The sequence below is a fragment of the Caenorhabditis briggsae genome, assembly GCF_000004555.2.
Source record: "Caenorhabditis briggsae complete genome, chrV, whole genome shotgun sequence".
In the NCBI taxonomy this organism is placed as follows: domain Eukaryota; kingdom Metazoa; phylum Nematoda; class Chromadorea; order Rhabditida; family Rhabditidae; genus Caenorhabditis; species Caenorhabditis briggsae.
In genome coordinates this window covers 4,317,342-4,332,220 of record NC_013488.2, presented here as the reverse complement: position 1 = coordinate 4,332,220, position 14,879 = coordinate 4,317,342, and the positions used below count along the sequence as shown (strand labels likewise).

General features: G+C 39.1%; 5 protein-coding genes and 5 non-coding genes across 10 annotated transcripts in view; 4 read left to right on the top strand and 6 right to left on the bottom strand.

The window, feature by feature from the left end:
- Positions 1–3,514, bottom strand: part of Cbr-srh-213 — a gene marked incomplete at both ends in the record, with an annotated part of 5,521 nt that extends 2,007 nt beyond the window's left edge. The window contains 2 exons of the mRNA XM_002636029.1: positions 1,721–2,133; positions 3,160–3,514. Of these exons, the coding sequence (XP_002636075.1) occupies positions 1,721–2,133; positions 3,160–3,514 (768 nt within the window). The remainder of the gene's footprint in view (positions 1–1,720; positions 2,134–3,159) is intronic.
- Positions 3,515–4,780: 1,266 nt separating this feature from the next.
- Positions 4,781–5,713, bottom strand: CBG01317 (the record flags this gene model as incomplete). Its single annotated transcript, XM_002636030.1, has 2 exons — positions 4,781–5,019; positions 5,077–5,713. 2 exons carry the CDS (start codon positions 5,711–5,713, stop codon positions 4,781–4,783), a joined length of 876 nt encoding a protein of 291 aa, XP_002636076.1.
- Positions 5,714–6,909: 1,196 nt separating this feature from the next.
- On the top strand, positions 6,910–7,567 carry CBG01318 (the record flags this gene model as incomplete). Its single annotated transcript, XM_045236915.1, has 4 exons — positions 6,910–6,975; positions 7,017–7,136; positions 7,183–7,286; positions 7,330–7,567. 4 exons carry the CDS (start codon positions 6,910–6,912, stop codon positions 7,565–7,567), a joined length of 528 nt encoding a protein of 175 aa, XP_045091802.1.
- A 288-nt stretch (positions 7,568–7,855) lies between these two features.
- CBG28877 lies at positions 7,856–7,927 on the bottom strand. The gene has a single exon. It is a non-coding gene (tRNA).
- A 159-nt stretch (positions 7,928–8,086) lies between these two features.
- CBG28509 lies at positions 8,087–8,155 on the top strand. The gene has a single exon. It is a non-coding gene (tRNA).
- A 275-nt stretch (positions 8,156–8,430) lies between these two features.
- CBG26981 lies at positions 8,431–9,453 on the top strand (the record flags this gene model as incomplete). The annotated part of the gene is made up of 2 exons (XM_045236914.1): positions 8,431–8,722; positions 8,777–9,453. The coding sequence occupies 2 exons, from the start codon at positions 8,431–8,433 to the stop codon at positions 9,451–9,453; spliced, it is 969 nt and encodes a 322-aa protein (XP_045098000.1).
- Positions 9,454–9,612: 159 nt separating this feature from the next.
- Positions 9,613–9,684, bottom strand: CBG28369. The gene has a single exon. It is a non-coding gene (tRNA).
- Positions 9,685–10,029: 345 nt separating this feature from the next.
- CBG28584 lies at positions 10,030–10,101 on the top strand. Its single transcript has one exon. It is a non-coding gene (tRNA).
- A 2,012-nt stretch (positions 10,102–12,113) lies between these two features.
- CBG01319 lies at positions 12,114–13,067 on the bottom strand (the record flags this gene model as incomplete). The annotated part of the gene is made up of 4 exons (XM_045236913.1): positions 12,114–12,137; positions 12,182–12,560; positions 12,814–12,971; positions 13,029–13,067. 4 exons carry the CDS (start codon positions 13,065–13,067, stop codon positions 12,114–12,116), a joined length of 600 nt encoding a protein of 199 aa, XP_045091803.1.
- Positions 13,068–14,636: 1,569 nt separating this feature from the next.
- Positions 14,637–14,708, bottom strand: CBG29055. Its single transcript has one exon. It is a non-coding gene (tRNA).
- Between the last annotated feature and the right edge of the window lie 171 nt (positions 14,709–14,879).

The window sequence follows — 14,879 nt, the reverse complement described above, 5'->3', positions numbered from 1 at the left end:
AGGGATTTCCCACCAAGGATTATGGCCTAGTAATTGTCTGAAATTCGCCTGATGTGTTGTCCAGGTCATTTAACATGCTGGTCGAATTTTCTCAACATGAATTTTCTAGGCCACCAAAGTGTATGGCCTAGAAATGGTCTACCATTCATCTCGTGCGCTTTCTATGACATTCACCATGATGACCTAGAAAACTCAACTTGTGAAAGTTAGGCCATCATGTTAAAATAGTTTAAAAACACCTCAAGTGATTCTCAAGTAATTTCTAGGTTATTTACCATGGCAGTCTAGAAAACTCAAAATTCGAAAGTTAGGCCACCATGGAGAATGGCCTAGAAGGTACATCAGCCTGAAAAAGGAAAATCTTGAAAAACAATTTGGTCTAGAAAAGGCCTGACAATCACCTTTCGTGTTTTCTAGGCAATGTTAAATTAGGCGAGACAGCAAAAATTTCGGTCGACAGTTCGGGAGACGAAATCGCGCCGCGCTTATGTAGACCATCGGTCGTCAGGCGCCTTCGCGCCCCGTAGCTCAGCCGGTCACAGGTCCTGGGCGCGCATACGCATAATGGATGGGCGACCGAGGACGCGCCGATGAATTGGGTACAGGGAAAGGACGCCGGTATGGGGCATATACGGGGCATATGGGGCACACCGCCGCCGCAAAGCATCTCCTCGCCTGGCTTGCTGGCACTCGATGAAATGAACTAAAACGTTGGTTGGGGGTTCCTAGAAGTATTAGTCAAGTTCTATTGTGATGTGATTTTGTTCAGGTCTTCCGATTTCGTACTTTTCCTTTATTATTCCATATTCTTTTATATTTTGAACGACATATTACTGATTTTTCGGAAGTCAATGTTTTGGTTTTGAAAAAGACTTATGGTAGTTTCCATTCAAATTTGATATGCAATCAAAAACAGAAGAAAATGGGAAAAATTCGCTAAAAATTGTTTTTTTTCATTTGTTAAAAAAATATGTCTCACTTTCACTTTTTTTGAAATTGCATGAAAAATTGAAAATTTTTATAATTTAAACTTTGTAATTATTGTATACTTATTAACTTACCTTTTATTCCACCTGAAAATACGATTTTTACAATAATTACAAAGTGAAATCAAAAAATCTCAATATCACCTATTTTGGCGAAAAACATAGCAATTAACGAGTGAAAGACATGTTTCTGCAAGAATTCAGCGATTTTTTATTCTGCCATAACTCTTTTTCACAAAAAACATCGAAAGAATAATCGAAAAACCAGAAATGTAGGCTCGAATTGACGAAAAATTGGCAAAGTTGCCGGTGTGGATTTACGGTAAACAATGGGCGCATCCGGGATTTCGGAGTGTTGTAGTCGGCCTACCGTATCAGACCCATATCGCACACATCGCCCACCCACGCAGAATCCATCTAGGATACGCGCACATTCGGAACACTCGATTCAGCCTCTCCCGCATCGCACACATATGAGACTCATCGCAGCTCGTTGTTCGCGATATGTGTCAAACGGACTTCTAGAGGATCGCATATGGATCGGGTCCTTTATGCGCATCATCGCCCAGGAACTGTGGTAGCGGCGCTGTACCCCTGAGCTGCCTGTCATGAGTACAACCCCACATGACGGTTCTCTATGCAAATTATCAGGAAAACTTTTTTTTTGGTGTCTGGCCTCCTTTAACATGGTGGCCTAACTTTTAGAAGTTGCGTTTTCTAGGTAAACCACATACCTGCACAATAAACGCTCTCTGAAACTTCCGATGCAACTCGACAGTTCTCACAGACATGGTTCGATTGATCTGTTTGCCGAGCATTCGATCAGTCAGATATGCAAATGTCCATATCTCCAAAAATGCGCCCAAAAATAAAGTGCCAGCCCATCGTAACAAAAATCGCGTTTCGATAACCGCAACAAAGACAAGGTCAGCATTCACATATACCGGAATACATGGAGAAATTTGGGTGAAGAAGGCTTTTGCGGATTCTTGATCCGGGATCATTAGATAAGTGGGAAGGAAGAAAATGGTGGCAACGAGGAAATGAACAACGAGCCATGGCCGTCGGAACCAATTCCAGTACTTGTTGGAGCCGATCATTATGAGGAGACGGTTCTCGAAAACTATGATGATCGCCACGACCATGTCTAGAATTTTTTTTCATCAGAATCCGCCCTTTTATCCGCGCAATTGATTGTTTATTTTCGAAATTGTTGAGCGCACCCCTTGACGATTTCTTGGCAACCTAATTTTTAACTTTGACCCAATTTATCTCGGCTCTTATCTGTGATATCAAAAAGTAGCCAACTAGCAAAATGTTCACCATAATATCGGCCATATTTTATCAGTTGATAACTTTTTGATATCATCTGAAGGAACCGAGATAATTAAGCTCAAATTGAGGGTGTTCTACATGCATACTGTTATTTTTGTTAAATTAGCCAAATTTGGATGTCTAAAAAATAGAGTAGATCTTGTTGGATGACACCAAAAAGCTTAGGCCATATTAAACAAAAATAGTGCTTCAATTTTGTTGTTGACAACTTTTTTGTACAAATTCATCGAAATGAGATAAACTGATTGAATTCAACCAGAACCCTCATGTTTCATGTTTTTCAGAACAGCGACGTTTCAGAACTGTGCCGCTTCAGAACCGGAACGTTATAGAACCGGAGCGCTTTAGAGCCGCTGCGATTCAAAACCTAGAGGTTTTGAAACCGTGACGTTTTAAAACTGCGTCACTCGAGAACCGAGACAATTTAGAACCGCCACGTTTTGGAACCATTGCATTATATAGCTGTGCAACTTTAGAATCATGACGTTTTGGAACCGAAAAAATACTTTTGCCAGTTTTTTTAAAGCATTTTTGGATAGACTAGTTGAATACTCAGAATCTCAAGAATCTCTGTTCTCGAAAAAGGTATTACTGTAGGTATACGGTATCTACAGTAACCCACTTTTTGTAATTCAACACAGAATGTGTAGCAATTGTCTTGTAAATTTCAGGGTTGTCTGTGCAGTACCCTGAATTTTGCAACGTTTTAGAACCGCGACGTTTCAGAACCTTGACGTTACAGACCCTCGACATTTTAGAACTGCGAATGCTTAGAACCCTGACGTTGCAGAATCCTAACCATTCCGCAACTACTCTAGAACCTATAAAAACCACTTACGCGCTCCCAACAACAGAATGAAATACAATTGGTCCTGATTCCTGACTCCAAAATCCTTCAAAACTCCCAACGGATAACCAGCAAGTGCCGGGAAGAATATATAAGGTGTCGTCAAAAAACTGAATCCCAAATCCAGAAAACAGCTCATAAAATGAAAATACATCAGACTCCATTTCACAGATTTCATAGATCTTGGAGTCTGGAATATGATACAGTAACCACCATAGATGTGCACTGGAATTGCGATGAATCCAAAATAATGAAGGAATAGGCGTTGAAAATCCGATGAATATAGGAAAAATGTGCTTGTACAAAAATCGAACGTTTGATTTTTGAAATAGTTCACATCAAACATTTATGGGGGGAACCCTTATATTCAAAATATGAGAAAATGAGCATTAAAGTATTCTTTTTTTTCACCTGTTCTTTTATTGAATTCAAAAAAACCGTGTTACTCCTCCCCCAAGACTGCAAAATGTTATTTATTGGTTCTCCTAACTATGTTTTTTTTTTCTAATTCAATTTGTTGAATCATAGAACAAAGTTGAATTCAATTTGCCAGTAGACACGTATGACTTTGAAGAAAAATGTTCTAGAAATATCAAGAACAAACTAGAGTGCACGGAAATGTGTGATTTGTAGCTAACATGCAAGGTTTCTGTACAGCAGAGCGCAATTGCCAAAGTTTTGCTCGGAAATGAAATTACTGACGATGGACTGTAGGTTTAGGTGTACGGTACTGTAGGTGTAGGTGTAAATTTTGTCAGTTTTTAAATCTTTCTGGGATAAGCTAGAAGGGTACTGTGAACCTAATAAAATATTCTCGCGAATGAGATTACTGTAGGTATACGGTATCTACAGTAACCCATTTTTTGTAAATCCGCACGGAATGAACTAATTGACTTTTAAATTTCAGTGTAGTCAAGGTACCCTGAATCTCAGAAACATGACGTTTCAGAACAGCAATTTTTTAGAACTGCAACTTATCCGAACCATGACGATCCAGAACATTTTACCGTAGCTCTTTAGAACTAATAAGTTTCAGATCCACGAAGTTTTAGAACGATACCGTTTCAGAACCATGACGTTTTAGAACTATGAGGTTCTAAATCCCCAAAGTCTTAGAACCGATATTTTTTAGAACCGAAACATTACAAAACAGTGCCGTTTATAAACCGCGACATTTCAGAATCACGACGCTTTAGAACCATGACGCTGAGAAACTGCGACGCTTCAGAACAACCCATAAAGTGCTCATTCTTTGATCTTCTCGAATGTTCTGAACAGTTTCACCTGTTCATTGAAAAGGAAGAATGCTCGGAATTTCAAACACTTCTGATCTTAACTCTTCTGAACTTTCTGATTTTGTGACAACACAAGCACTTTGTACCTAATTGATTTTCCCAAATTTCTAGTCACCGTTCTATTACAATTCCTGGGATCATAAAAAACTTTGTATAAAAAAAAAACTTTTTCATGTAAAACCAAAAAAAATTGAAACGATAGAAGGAAAACAATGACAGAAGGGAAAACAGTAACCGAAAACAAACAAATACAGGGAAAAAAGATGGGGAGATCAGAAAAAAAGATTTTACACAATATCGGGGAGACAAAAGAAAAATTACAACTTCTTGGAGTACTTCATCACAACGTACTCTTCATGAATCGACACCATCTGCATGTTGACTCCACTGCCAAGAAGATCAAATAGGGCCGAGCAGAGTGCATTCATTTCCTTGCAGGACCCATCTAGGCACAGCTGGTACATGGACTGCAGACATCTGACAACTTCTGTAGGTTGAATGCTGTGCAGAGCTTCCAGTCTGGTCTCCGCGACATGGGAGGCGATTGTTTGGAGCACTGAAAAAGGGGGAAATTGAGTACATGTGAAAATTCAATTATGCTTTTGAAACTTACGTTCTGCACTCCATGAGAAATACTTGTTGAATTTCTGATGGACCTGCTCACGAATCTCAGCCGGATACTTGTTGACGGCCTCTCGGATTGGACGGGTCGACTTTCCAGAAGATGGTTTTCCAGAAGACGCGGAGGATGAAGCCGAGGAGTAGGTTGATCCAGCAGAGTTGTATGTATTCTTGAGAATGGACTTTTTTTGAACTGGCGTCTGGTATCCCTTATCCATCATTGACATCTTGTCCCGAATCGCTGAGTATCCAACACGACGATGAGGTTGACGAAGAATCGGGGTCTCTACCAGATCCAACTTGGCGAAACTCTCTTCCAGCAGATCTTCAATTTCTGGAGCTTCGAATCTTGGCGAGTTGTTTTTGATTGGGGTGGAGGTCATCACGCTGGTACGAGGCTTTGGTTGAGGTGGTGGCGTAGCAAAGTGGATGGAGAGCTCGGCCTCTGACTGATCCATAGTTTGGTCCAAATTCCCGGACTCAAATTTGCCGAGTAGTTTGGTTACTCTCTTGACACCAGTCAGTTGATCTTGACCTTCGAATTTCTTCTTCTCAACCTGGGTTCTTGGAGTGTAAAGCATCTCTTCAACGGTCATACGGTAGAGACCAGCGGTGGCGTAGGACGACATGTTAGCACGGTAGAAAGTCTCGAAAAAACTACAATGGGTTGAATCAATAAAAAGTAGAGTAGACGAAAAACACCAAGGGTAGATTAGATAGTTGTGCAACTATCGGGGACCCACCTGGACAGAAAACGGGGCGGAGCTTCCCAAAAGGCACTTTGATCACAGAACGCACAAAGGACCTTTTATAGAATAGCCGTCTGCACCCGGTCATAAAGTGTCATCGCACCAGATCCCTTGTCATTAATGACAGCCTAATTAGTCATCTGGAGAGCGGTTTTTGGGGAAAGGGAGAATGCTACGTCATGGGATTCAGCTCTGAAGGGGCAACTAGGAGTGTTAGCAACTAGGAACCATAAATCAAAAAAAAATCGAGTTGCTGTTTTTAAATTCGCACTTCCGAATAGAGTGCCGAGTCGACTTGAAAATCGACGATTTTTGTCGACTTTGAAAATCGACAGAATCGACATTCAACGATTCGACAAGGCTTTTTGTAGATAAAAATCGATAAAAATCGAAAAACCGCTCTCCAGGTGACTTATTAGGCTGTTGCGAACCCTACAGTTCTAGGGGTCGTATCTTCTGATATTGGCCCACTTGGTCACAAGACATTAAGCTTAAATATAAGATACGTATAATTTGACGTGACCTTTTGAGAACGTGAGGAGCTTAACGACGAACGAATAAAAACTAGGTTGAATCGCGCCAAAGGCGCACCAGTCAGATGTTTGAAGTGCCCGAGGCGCGGCAAACAGGCTGGTATATTAAAGTAAAATCTACGCACGTCTGTTGGTCCTGGTGTCCCGATGTGAACTTTTGAAAAGCTTGAAAAGAAATATAGATTTACGAATAATTGAGGAGTGGAGCGACGAACCAGTAAAACTAGGTTAAATCGCACCGACGGAGCACCAGCTAGCTGATGAAGTTATATAATTCGATCTTTGAACTCTTAAAACTCTTCAGATCCCCTTGATGAATTATTCCTCTTTTTCCAACAATTTTTGGGGTCAAAACAAATTTACTCTCAATTTCCAAACACAACTAATTTGTAATACTATTAACGTCTTCTATTGTATGTGTCCCTTCCAAAACGACAGAATTTGAACTAATTATGGTTCTCGGCTCCTCGGTTTACTCTGCTCCGCCCATATTCCTTTCATTCGTTCTATTATTCATTTTTGTGCAGTAACAATCCCAAAATCATGTTCAAAAAAGTGTTCATGGATATCACGGCGGATGGAGCGCCTCTCGGGAAGCTGGTTTTTCAGGTAGCCCGATTCATTGATTTCAAATCTCGTTGAATTTTTAGTTGAACACCGAAAAGTGTCCCAAAACTTGCGATAACTTTCTGAAACTCTGCACTGGTGAGCTGGGATTCGGATACAAGAATTGCGTCTTTTTCCGAGTGGTTCCGACATTTTGTGCCTGTGTGAGTTGTTACAGAAAGTTGTACCATATAGAAGTTGATTTTGCAGTCCGGCGACTTTGAAACCCAAAATGCTCGTCGGGACGGCGGCAAGTCGACGTTTGGCACCAAATATTTTGATGATGAAAATTTTGAGATTCTACACGATAAGAAGTAAAACACATATTTGAATTAAGCCTATGAGGCAAACTTTCAGAGGCATCCTTGCAATGGACAACTACGGTTGGGAGAACACCAACTCTTCGCGGTTCTATGTGACATTCCGCGAGACGCCATGGATGAACAACTTCCACGTGGCATTTGGAGAATTGGTTGAAGGATTCGATGTGTTGGATGCCATCGAACAGCTCGGCCTCCTAGAAGGAAATGGACCACAGAAGGGGAGAACCAAGGCGAAGATTGTGATTTCTGATTGTGGAATGTATGAGAAGTAACGTTCCTAACTCTTTGATAAAAGTTTCAAACTGATTTTTGTTTTCTAAATTTTAAAAGTATTGAGTAAATAGCAAGCTGGTGCGCCTTCGGCGCGATTCAATCTATTTTTTTCAAATGTTTGTCGCTTCGTTTCTCACTTTTTCTAAATAAAAGGGTCACGTAATTATATATTTATTTTTCAATTTTTTCAAAAGTCCACAGACGGACACGAGGACGGACAGACGCCTTTAGCGTTTTATTAATAAGGAAGATGATAAGAAGTTCGGAAGAAGAATACAAAAAGAAATGGGCCGAACCGGGGATTGAACCCGGGACCTCTCGCACCCAAAGCGAGAATCATACCACTAGACCATTCGGCCACGTTTATTTTCATTTTGGATAGAAACACATGAAAAGCCGTGAAACAGGAAAATCCGATCTTATCATTGGATGGAATCTATCACTTCCTTGTTTCATCTTGCTTTCACGTCAGCCTGTATTCGACTATCTATTTCACATCGAAAAGAAAGAAACATTGTGGCCGAACGGTCTAGTGGTATTCTCGCTTTGGGTGCGAGAGGTCCCGGGTTCAATCCCCGGTTCGGCCCATTTCTTTTTCTCTGCTGGTTTTTGTTCAACGATAAAGCATTCTCTATCAATAAATTTTATGTCACACTTTTATAAATTTTTATGTCTTACAGTCCGAAAAAAACATGTCTTCATTTGTTCAGTATTTACACGGAAAATTCATATTACCGGTACGTTTACCTGGAAAACAATTCATCTGAATAGCCGAAGAAAATTGAAAAAGGTGTTCTTCTATATAGTATTTGGCAATCATATTTAAAGCCTCACCAGTCTTCTACTGTTTTTATCACAAAAAATGTCGGATAACTTTCTCTTTCTAACTTCAATCGCACGAACAATAAGTAACCTGGCATTTTTATCAAGCTCTCTTCTCGGTATCATTTTGATATTTCTGACTCTGTTTGGAGTTCGTAAAATCTTTGAAACGTATAAATATCTCATGATTGCCTTCACATTTTTCGGGATAAGTTTTACGTGTTTGGATGCTTTGTTTCACCCGAAACTTCATTTTTATAATAGTGGTTGTGTGTTTTTCGCACTGTCTTGTCCGTTTGGATTGAGTTTAGAGATAATTCAAGCCATGTTAGGTAAGTTAATACTTAAAGTCATGGTGAAAAAATGGATACTTCGAAAATGATCAGCTTTTTACGCTAGTTTCTATTGCTTAACAATATCCATGTTAACTATTCAATTCATTTACCGTTACTGGGCTTTGTTTTCAATAAGATATCTGAAATACTTCCGTGGTTGGAAATCTGTGGTTTGGGTTGCTTGTTGTCTATTATTTGGTGCCAGTTGGTGGATGTTAGTGTTCTTCTTGCTGAAAATGGATGCGATCGCACGAAACTATTTTAAAGATGAAATAATGCTTCGCTATAACGCAATTATCGATGAGATCCCAGCGAAAACTTCATTGCCGTTTGACCCGAACAATGGAAATTTAAGAAAATGGGATGCGCTCTACACACTGTTGACCACATTGTCGACTGTATTACAATATATGATTATGATCTATTGTGGATGGAAAATGTACACGAAAATGGAAGAAAAAGTGGCGCTATTATCAGATTCATTGAAAAATCACCACCGGCAGTTGTTCAAAACTCTTGTTCTACAGATCAGCTGTCCAACTATTTTTCTTTTCTCCCCAATAATGCTCAGCATATATCTTCCGTATTGTCAAATGAAGATCAGTTTTCCGGCTGATGTTTTTTTCACTGCATACAATATCTATCCAGCTATGGATTCTACAATTGTGTTCCTAACTATTACTGAGTATAGATTTGCTGCAAAACGTTGGTGTTCGAAAACTGATTAATTTAGAGAACATATTTTTACAGGGTTATGGAATAGTTTTCTGCGGAAAATATTTTCGGCGAAAAATAAGCAACATAATTCATCAAGGCCTGCTGATGGACAACTTGCAAATACAGCTTCCACGACAATATAAAAAGAATGTTTTATTTTAAAAACAAATGGGCCGAACCGGGGATTGAACCCGGGACCTCTCGCACCCAAAGCGAGAATCATACCACTAGACCATTCGGCCACAACGTCTCTTTCTTTTATATATAAAAGACATGAAAATCCCGTGAAAAGAGGAATATCCGATCTTATCAGTGTGTGGAATCATCACTTCCTTTTTGCCTTTTTTCACGTCATCTGTATCCGAATATCTCTTCCTATCCAAAAGAACAAAACATTGTGGTCAAATGCTCTAGACCATTTGGCCACAATGTTTCTTTCTTTTGGATATACGAGACATGAAAAGTCGTGAAAACAGGATTATCCGATCGTTTCAATGTGTGGAATATGTCACTTCCTTGTTTTCTTTTCCTTTCACGCCATCTTGCCTTCAATTATCTATTTCACATCGAAAAGAAAGAAACATTGTGGCCGAATGGTCTAGTGGTATGATTCTCGCTTTGGGTGCGAGAGGTCCCGGGTTCAATCCCCGGTTCGGCCCAGTTCTTTTTTATGCATTCCATAATAAACTTTATGTCTAACATTCTGAACAAAACAGTTGTTTTACTTTTACTCAATATATACATCAAAAACTCGTGTTATCGATACATTCATCTCAAAAACAAGTCCTCTGCATGGATAGAAAAAGGAAATAGAAAAATACGTTTTCCTAGGCGATATTTTTTTACCAGTCAAACAACAGGCTCCACAATGAAACTGTTCTGGCACCAAAATTGTTATTTAAAATTTCCTGCTAAATTTTCAAAAGAAAAGAGAATAAGATTCTATGATTACAATAAATCGCATCGAACAAGAAGGCGTTTTTGTCCTCTTCATATAATTCATCTCAACTTTCGAACCACTTTCTGGACTTTGCCTAATTTCAAAATATTTGATATTTTTTCACTGCAAGCCAACTTGCCGCCGCCAATCGTCCGTCCCGATGTAGCGTTCGATTTCTTGGTTATCCAGAACAAAACAGTTATTGTTTTTTTTTCTCAGTTTCTACAATATCCCAGGCGTATTACCGGTTCGTTTATCTTGAAAAAAACTGATCTAAATAGCCGAAGGAAATTGAAAAAGGCAATTTCCTATGCAATGCTAGAGTAACGAATTTTCGATAAATCTTATATTACTAATACACAGTAGGTGGTTTTTGTCGTCTACGTCATGTTTTTCTGATAATGAAAGATCAAAATAAAAAAAAATCAGATTTTACTAAAGCTGATTGAATTTAAAACAGGAAGGAACACATTCGTATTTACTGAGAATTATTTTCTTTTGTTCTACAAAGTCGTTTTACTTTTTATTCCGAAAACAGTTTCTTTTGTCAACGTTGGTATGACGCATAAGGGCCCAAAAATCAAGTTTTATGCGGAAAGAGCAGGTTTGGGAGGTTGGCGGCTCCAACTCTTTCGCGTAAATAGTGTATTCATGTGACGTTTTCTTGTATTGTGTTTCTAGAGGATAAGCGGTGCAAGCAGATAACAGTACACAGTTAATTCAATGACCCATTTATTGAGGAGGGCAGAATAAAAAGACAGTAATTTATAGGAGAAAGGAACGAAGTTTCCGGCATTGGCAGAACGTGGCTTCTTGGAAAGACAGAAGGTTCGGATAAATTACACCTGAAATGCGCGGAGCTTCTAAGATTCAGGGAATCGGTTAGAAGCCGGCAATTCTAATTACGTTTGGGGTTTACTTCTTGGGTTGTCTTGGAGGACACAAGAGGCACAGGGGCCTACTTAAAGGGAACCGAAATACTGGCAGTGCAGGGAAGCAAAGCTAGGAGAAGGACTCTGGGGAAAGCCGGTGACTGTCAATGCGTGGGAGCATTGACAGGAGACAAACTCACGGCAGTAAAACGGAAGAAGTAAAAAATGTAATTAGAAAACATAAACAAACGCAACTGAAAGGAATCCCAAAAATCCTCCCCGAAAAGCGGCGTGTACGGAGTGGAGCGTCGGTGCGTCGAAACACGCTCCAGGTGTATACTTTTGGAGCGGGATTTGAATTGGGATTTTTTGATAATTTGAATGATTTAAATAATTTAAGCAAACAGAATGGACTTAATTAAATATTTTTAAAGGATAAAGAGTGAAGAACAAACGATCTATGATACTCAGACAGCGTGGGCGCCGTGTAGAGAGTGTCATAGAATCGATGAGTTGCCGAAATCATGTATTTAGGTGCATGTTTGGTAACATTTTAAGTGTGTATAACAATGCGCCTGAAGTCTTATGGTGTGAATAGGGGATATGCTTATTATTTAAAAACATTTATTGAATAAGATGGGTACACATTTCCCGAGACCACACTCATAAATTGAATCCAAAATGAAAGGATCCGTGAGGATGATATCCACCCGGTTTCAGTATTCTTCAAACGTCCAAGTCACCGATTGCGAGAGTTTGCAGAGAAGAATACAATACACTCTAAACATTCCAACAGTTAATAGTCATTACTCCAAACTAACGTTTTCTTTTTCTTGTCATGAACACTTTCCGCATTTCTTTATTCGATAGTATGATAATTCCTCTGAAAATAGGTTCAATATAAAACGATTCTAAAGCAATTCTCACCCCTCCACAGCATGCATGAATCCCCATAACGATCCGACTACAAATGTGATGACAGGATTTGTCAAAATAGGAGCGATGAGATAATAAGTGATTTGACCAGTGGTAACGCTCAATCCTTGGAAAAACGTCTGTCGGATGAAATTCAGTTCTCGCTGTTTTTGAGTTTTCGACATCTTGATTCCAGCTGCATGTTAACCATATTGTCAAAATCATGAATTTAGTTTTACGAATACTGAAGAACTTTTCATAGTGACTCGGGAGATAAACTGCACACAATCGATTGACTGATATCAGTAAATGAGATAAGTTGGATATTTCATATGATGTCATTGCAGTTGTTCCAACAAAATGAGTGAATCGAATCGGAGATGTGAAGAATCTAAAATGTAAGGTTAAACCAACGAAACATACCGTAAACATTACAATAACCTTTCTACCGACTTTGAGCCAATTTATCTCGGTTCTTGCGAAAGATATCAGTAACATGTCCACAGACAAAACACTTCTGATATTATGATAAACAACTTATTAATCGATCACTTTTTAGTATATTTGACAGGAACCGAGATAAATTTGCTCAAGCTTGAAAGGGGTCCATCTATTACAGGTTTTACGGTATATTCAGTAGTTACCCGAATTGAACAGGGACTATTAATAAAAAACAGAAGCACATCATCGAGTTACAAATTGTCTGATTTTTGGTAATTGTTCCAAATGAGCTTCTCATTGAGCTCATTTTTCGAGCGGCAAGAAACACATACGTGTTTGATAAGATTCCAGATACAGTAACCTGGAATGAAAAATTGAACTTAATAGTTTTGAGTTAAAACTATCAAATTTAACTTACAAAGCACGTAATCAACACCACCGCAATATAATCCTCCATTCTCGAGGTAAAAAAACTGGCTGAATTTTTTATGGTCTTATATCTAGGCGCCGCAATGAAAGGGGGCGGGGCCACCAAATTTTTCTCCCCTCGGCACAATCCCATTTTTGAAGGCTTGTATCGGGCGTTAGAAACTCATTATTTTTAAAGTTAGACTTTGTCCCTATGTAATCGACTGCGATAAAACGAATGGAATTATCAGTTTTTCGATAATTTCCTTATTTTGATTCGAAAACTTCGAAAAACAGGAATCACACTGACAAAGTGGACTAAAAGTATTGGATGGAAGTTAGTGCCTCCAAATTTTTTGATGGATTCTAATACCGTAAAACCTCTAATAGAACGACACCCGGATCGTCCACTTTGAGCCTATATATCTCATTTTCTGCAAAAGATATCAAAAAGTGGCTAACTAGTAAAATGTTGCTGATATCCTGATAAAAATTTTACTAGTTAACCACTTTTTGATACCTTTCAAAAGAAATGAGATATATAGGCTCAAAGTGGACGTTCCGGTTGTTGTTCTATTAGAGGTTTTACGGTAGTTCATGAAATGGGGGATTGGATTTCAAAGTAAAATCAAATTTCTACTGTGGCGGTTGTGGCGCAATTTCCAACCAAAGTTCCAGACAAAATACATAACAAATTTCAGCAATGACCCCAAATTTTTTCTTATATTATGGTAAAACGCCTCCGATTTTTTAGTGCCTCCGATTTTCTTTCCACCATAAGATAAAGCGCAAAATTTGCCACCAAATACAGTCCTAAATAGAAAATCCTACTGTGGTGGTCATATGTAAAACATCTGTTTTCTCGTCTATCACAGAGCAATTCATTTAAAAAAATAGGGATGAGGCACCACCGGAAGGAAGCGGCAGGCAACGAAAAGCCGCCCTTTCATGTCTCCCATCTAATGCCCACACTCAGAGTGCAGCCGTGACCGACTGGATGGTGGGCGCGTGCAACGATCTGAGGGTGAAGGAGGTTCGAGTCCTTTGTGGGTCTATTAGCTTTTTCTTAAATTTCCTTTACAAACGTTCCGTGCCGCGAGGTTGCAAAAGATAAGCCCCGCCCAAATTTCTGCGCACCGCAAAAAGATGAGGAGAAAGTCAGTACATCGAGGTCTGGTACAAAAGGGTCTGTATCTCGAGAATGGGAGAAAATTTTTCGCTGAAAATTTGGGAATAGACTTCTACAATGGAGGAGAAGACAATCCAACCATAAAAATGAGAAAAAGTCTATTTTGAAAATTTTGTTGTGGTGCCTACTTATATCCTACCTGCTCACTCGTTATGATTTGAAAAAGGACCAAAAAGTTTAATCTATCTTTTAAAAAAGGATAGCTTTGATTGTCAGATTTATATAGGACAACACCTTTTTAATTTCCTTATTTTTTATCTATTCAGAGAAATTGTTTTCGATATAAAAGTTCCGGTAACATCAAACGTTTGTTGTAACCACTGAGAAAAAGAAAACAACCTTATTGTTCAGAATGTTGAATGTATGACACAACAATTATTGATAGAGAATGCTTTATCAGAGAACAGAAATTTCAGTGAAAAAATGAATGGGCCGATCCGGGGATTGAACCCGGGACCTCTCGCACCCAAAGCGAGAATCATACCACTAGACCATTCGGCCACAAACCTGTGTGTTTCGGATTCGAAAGAAATAATCGGGTATAAATGACGTGAAACGAAAAGGAAACAAGGAAGTGATAGATCTAACGCAATGATAAAATCGAATATTCTGGTTTTCACGGCTTTTCATGTATTTTATATTGAAAAGAAAGCAATCATTGTGGCCGAATGG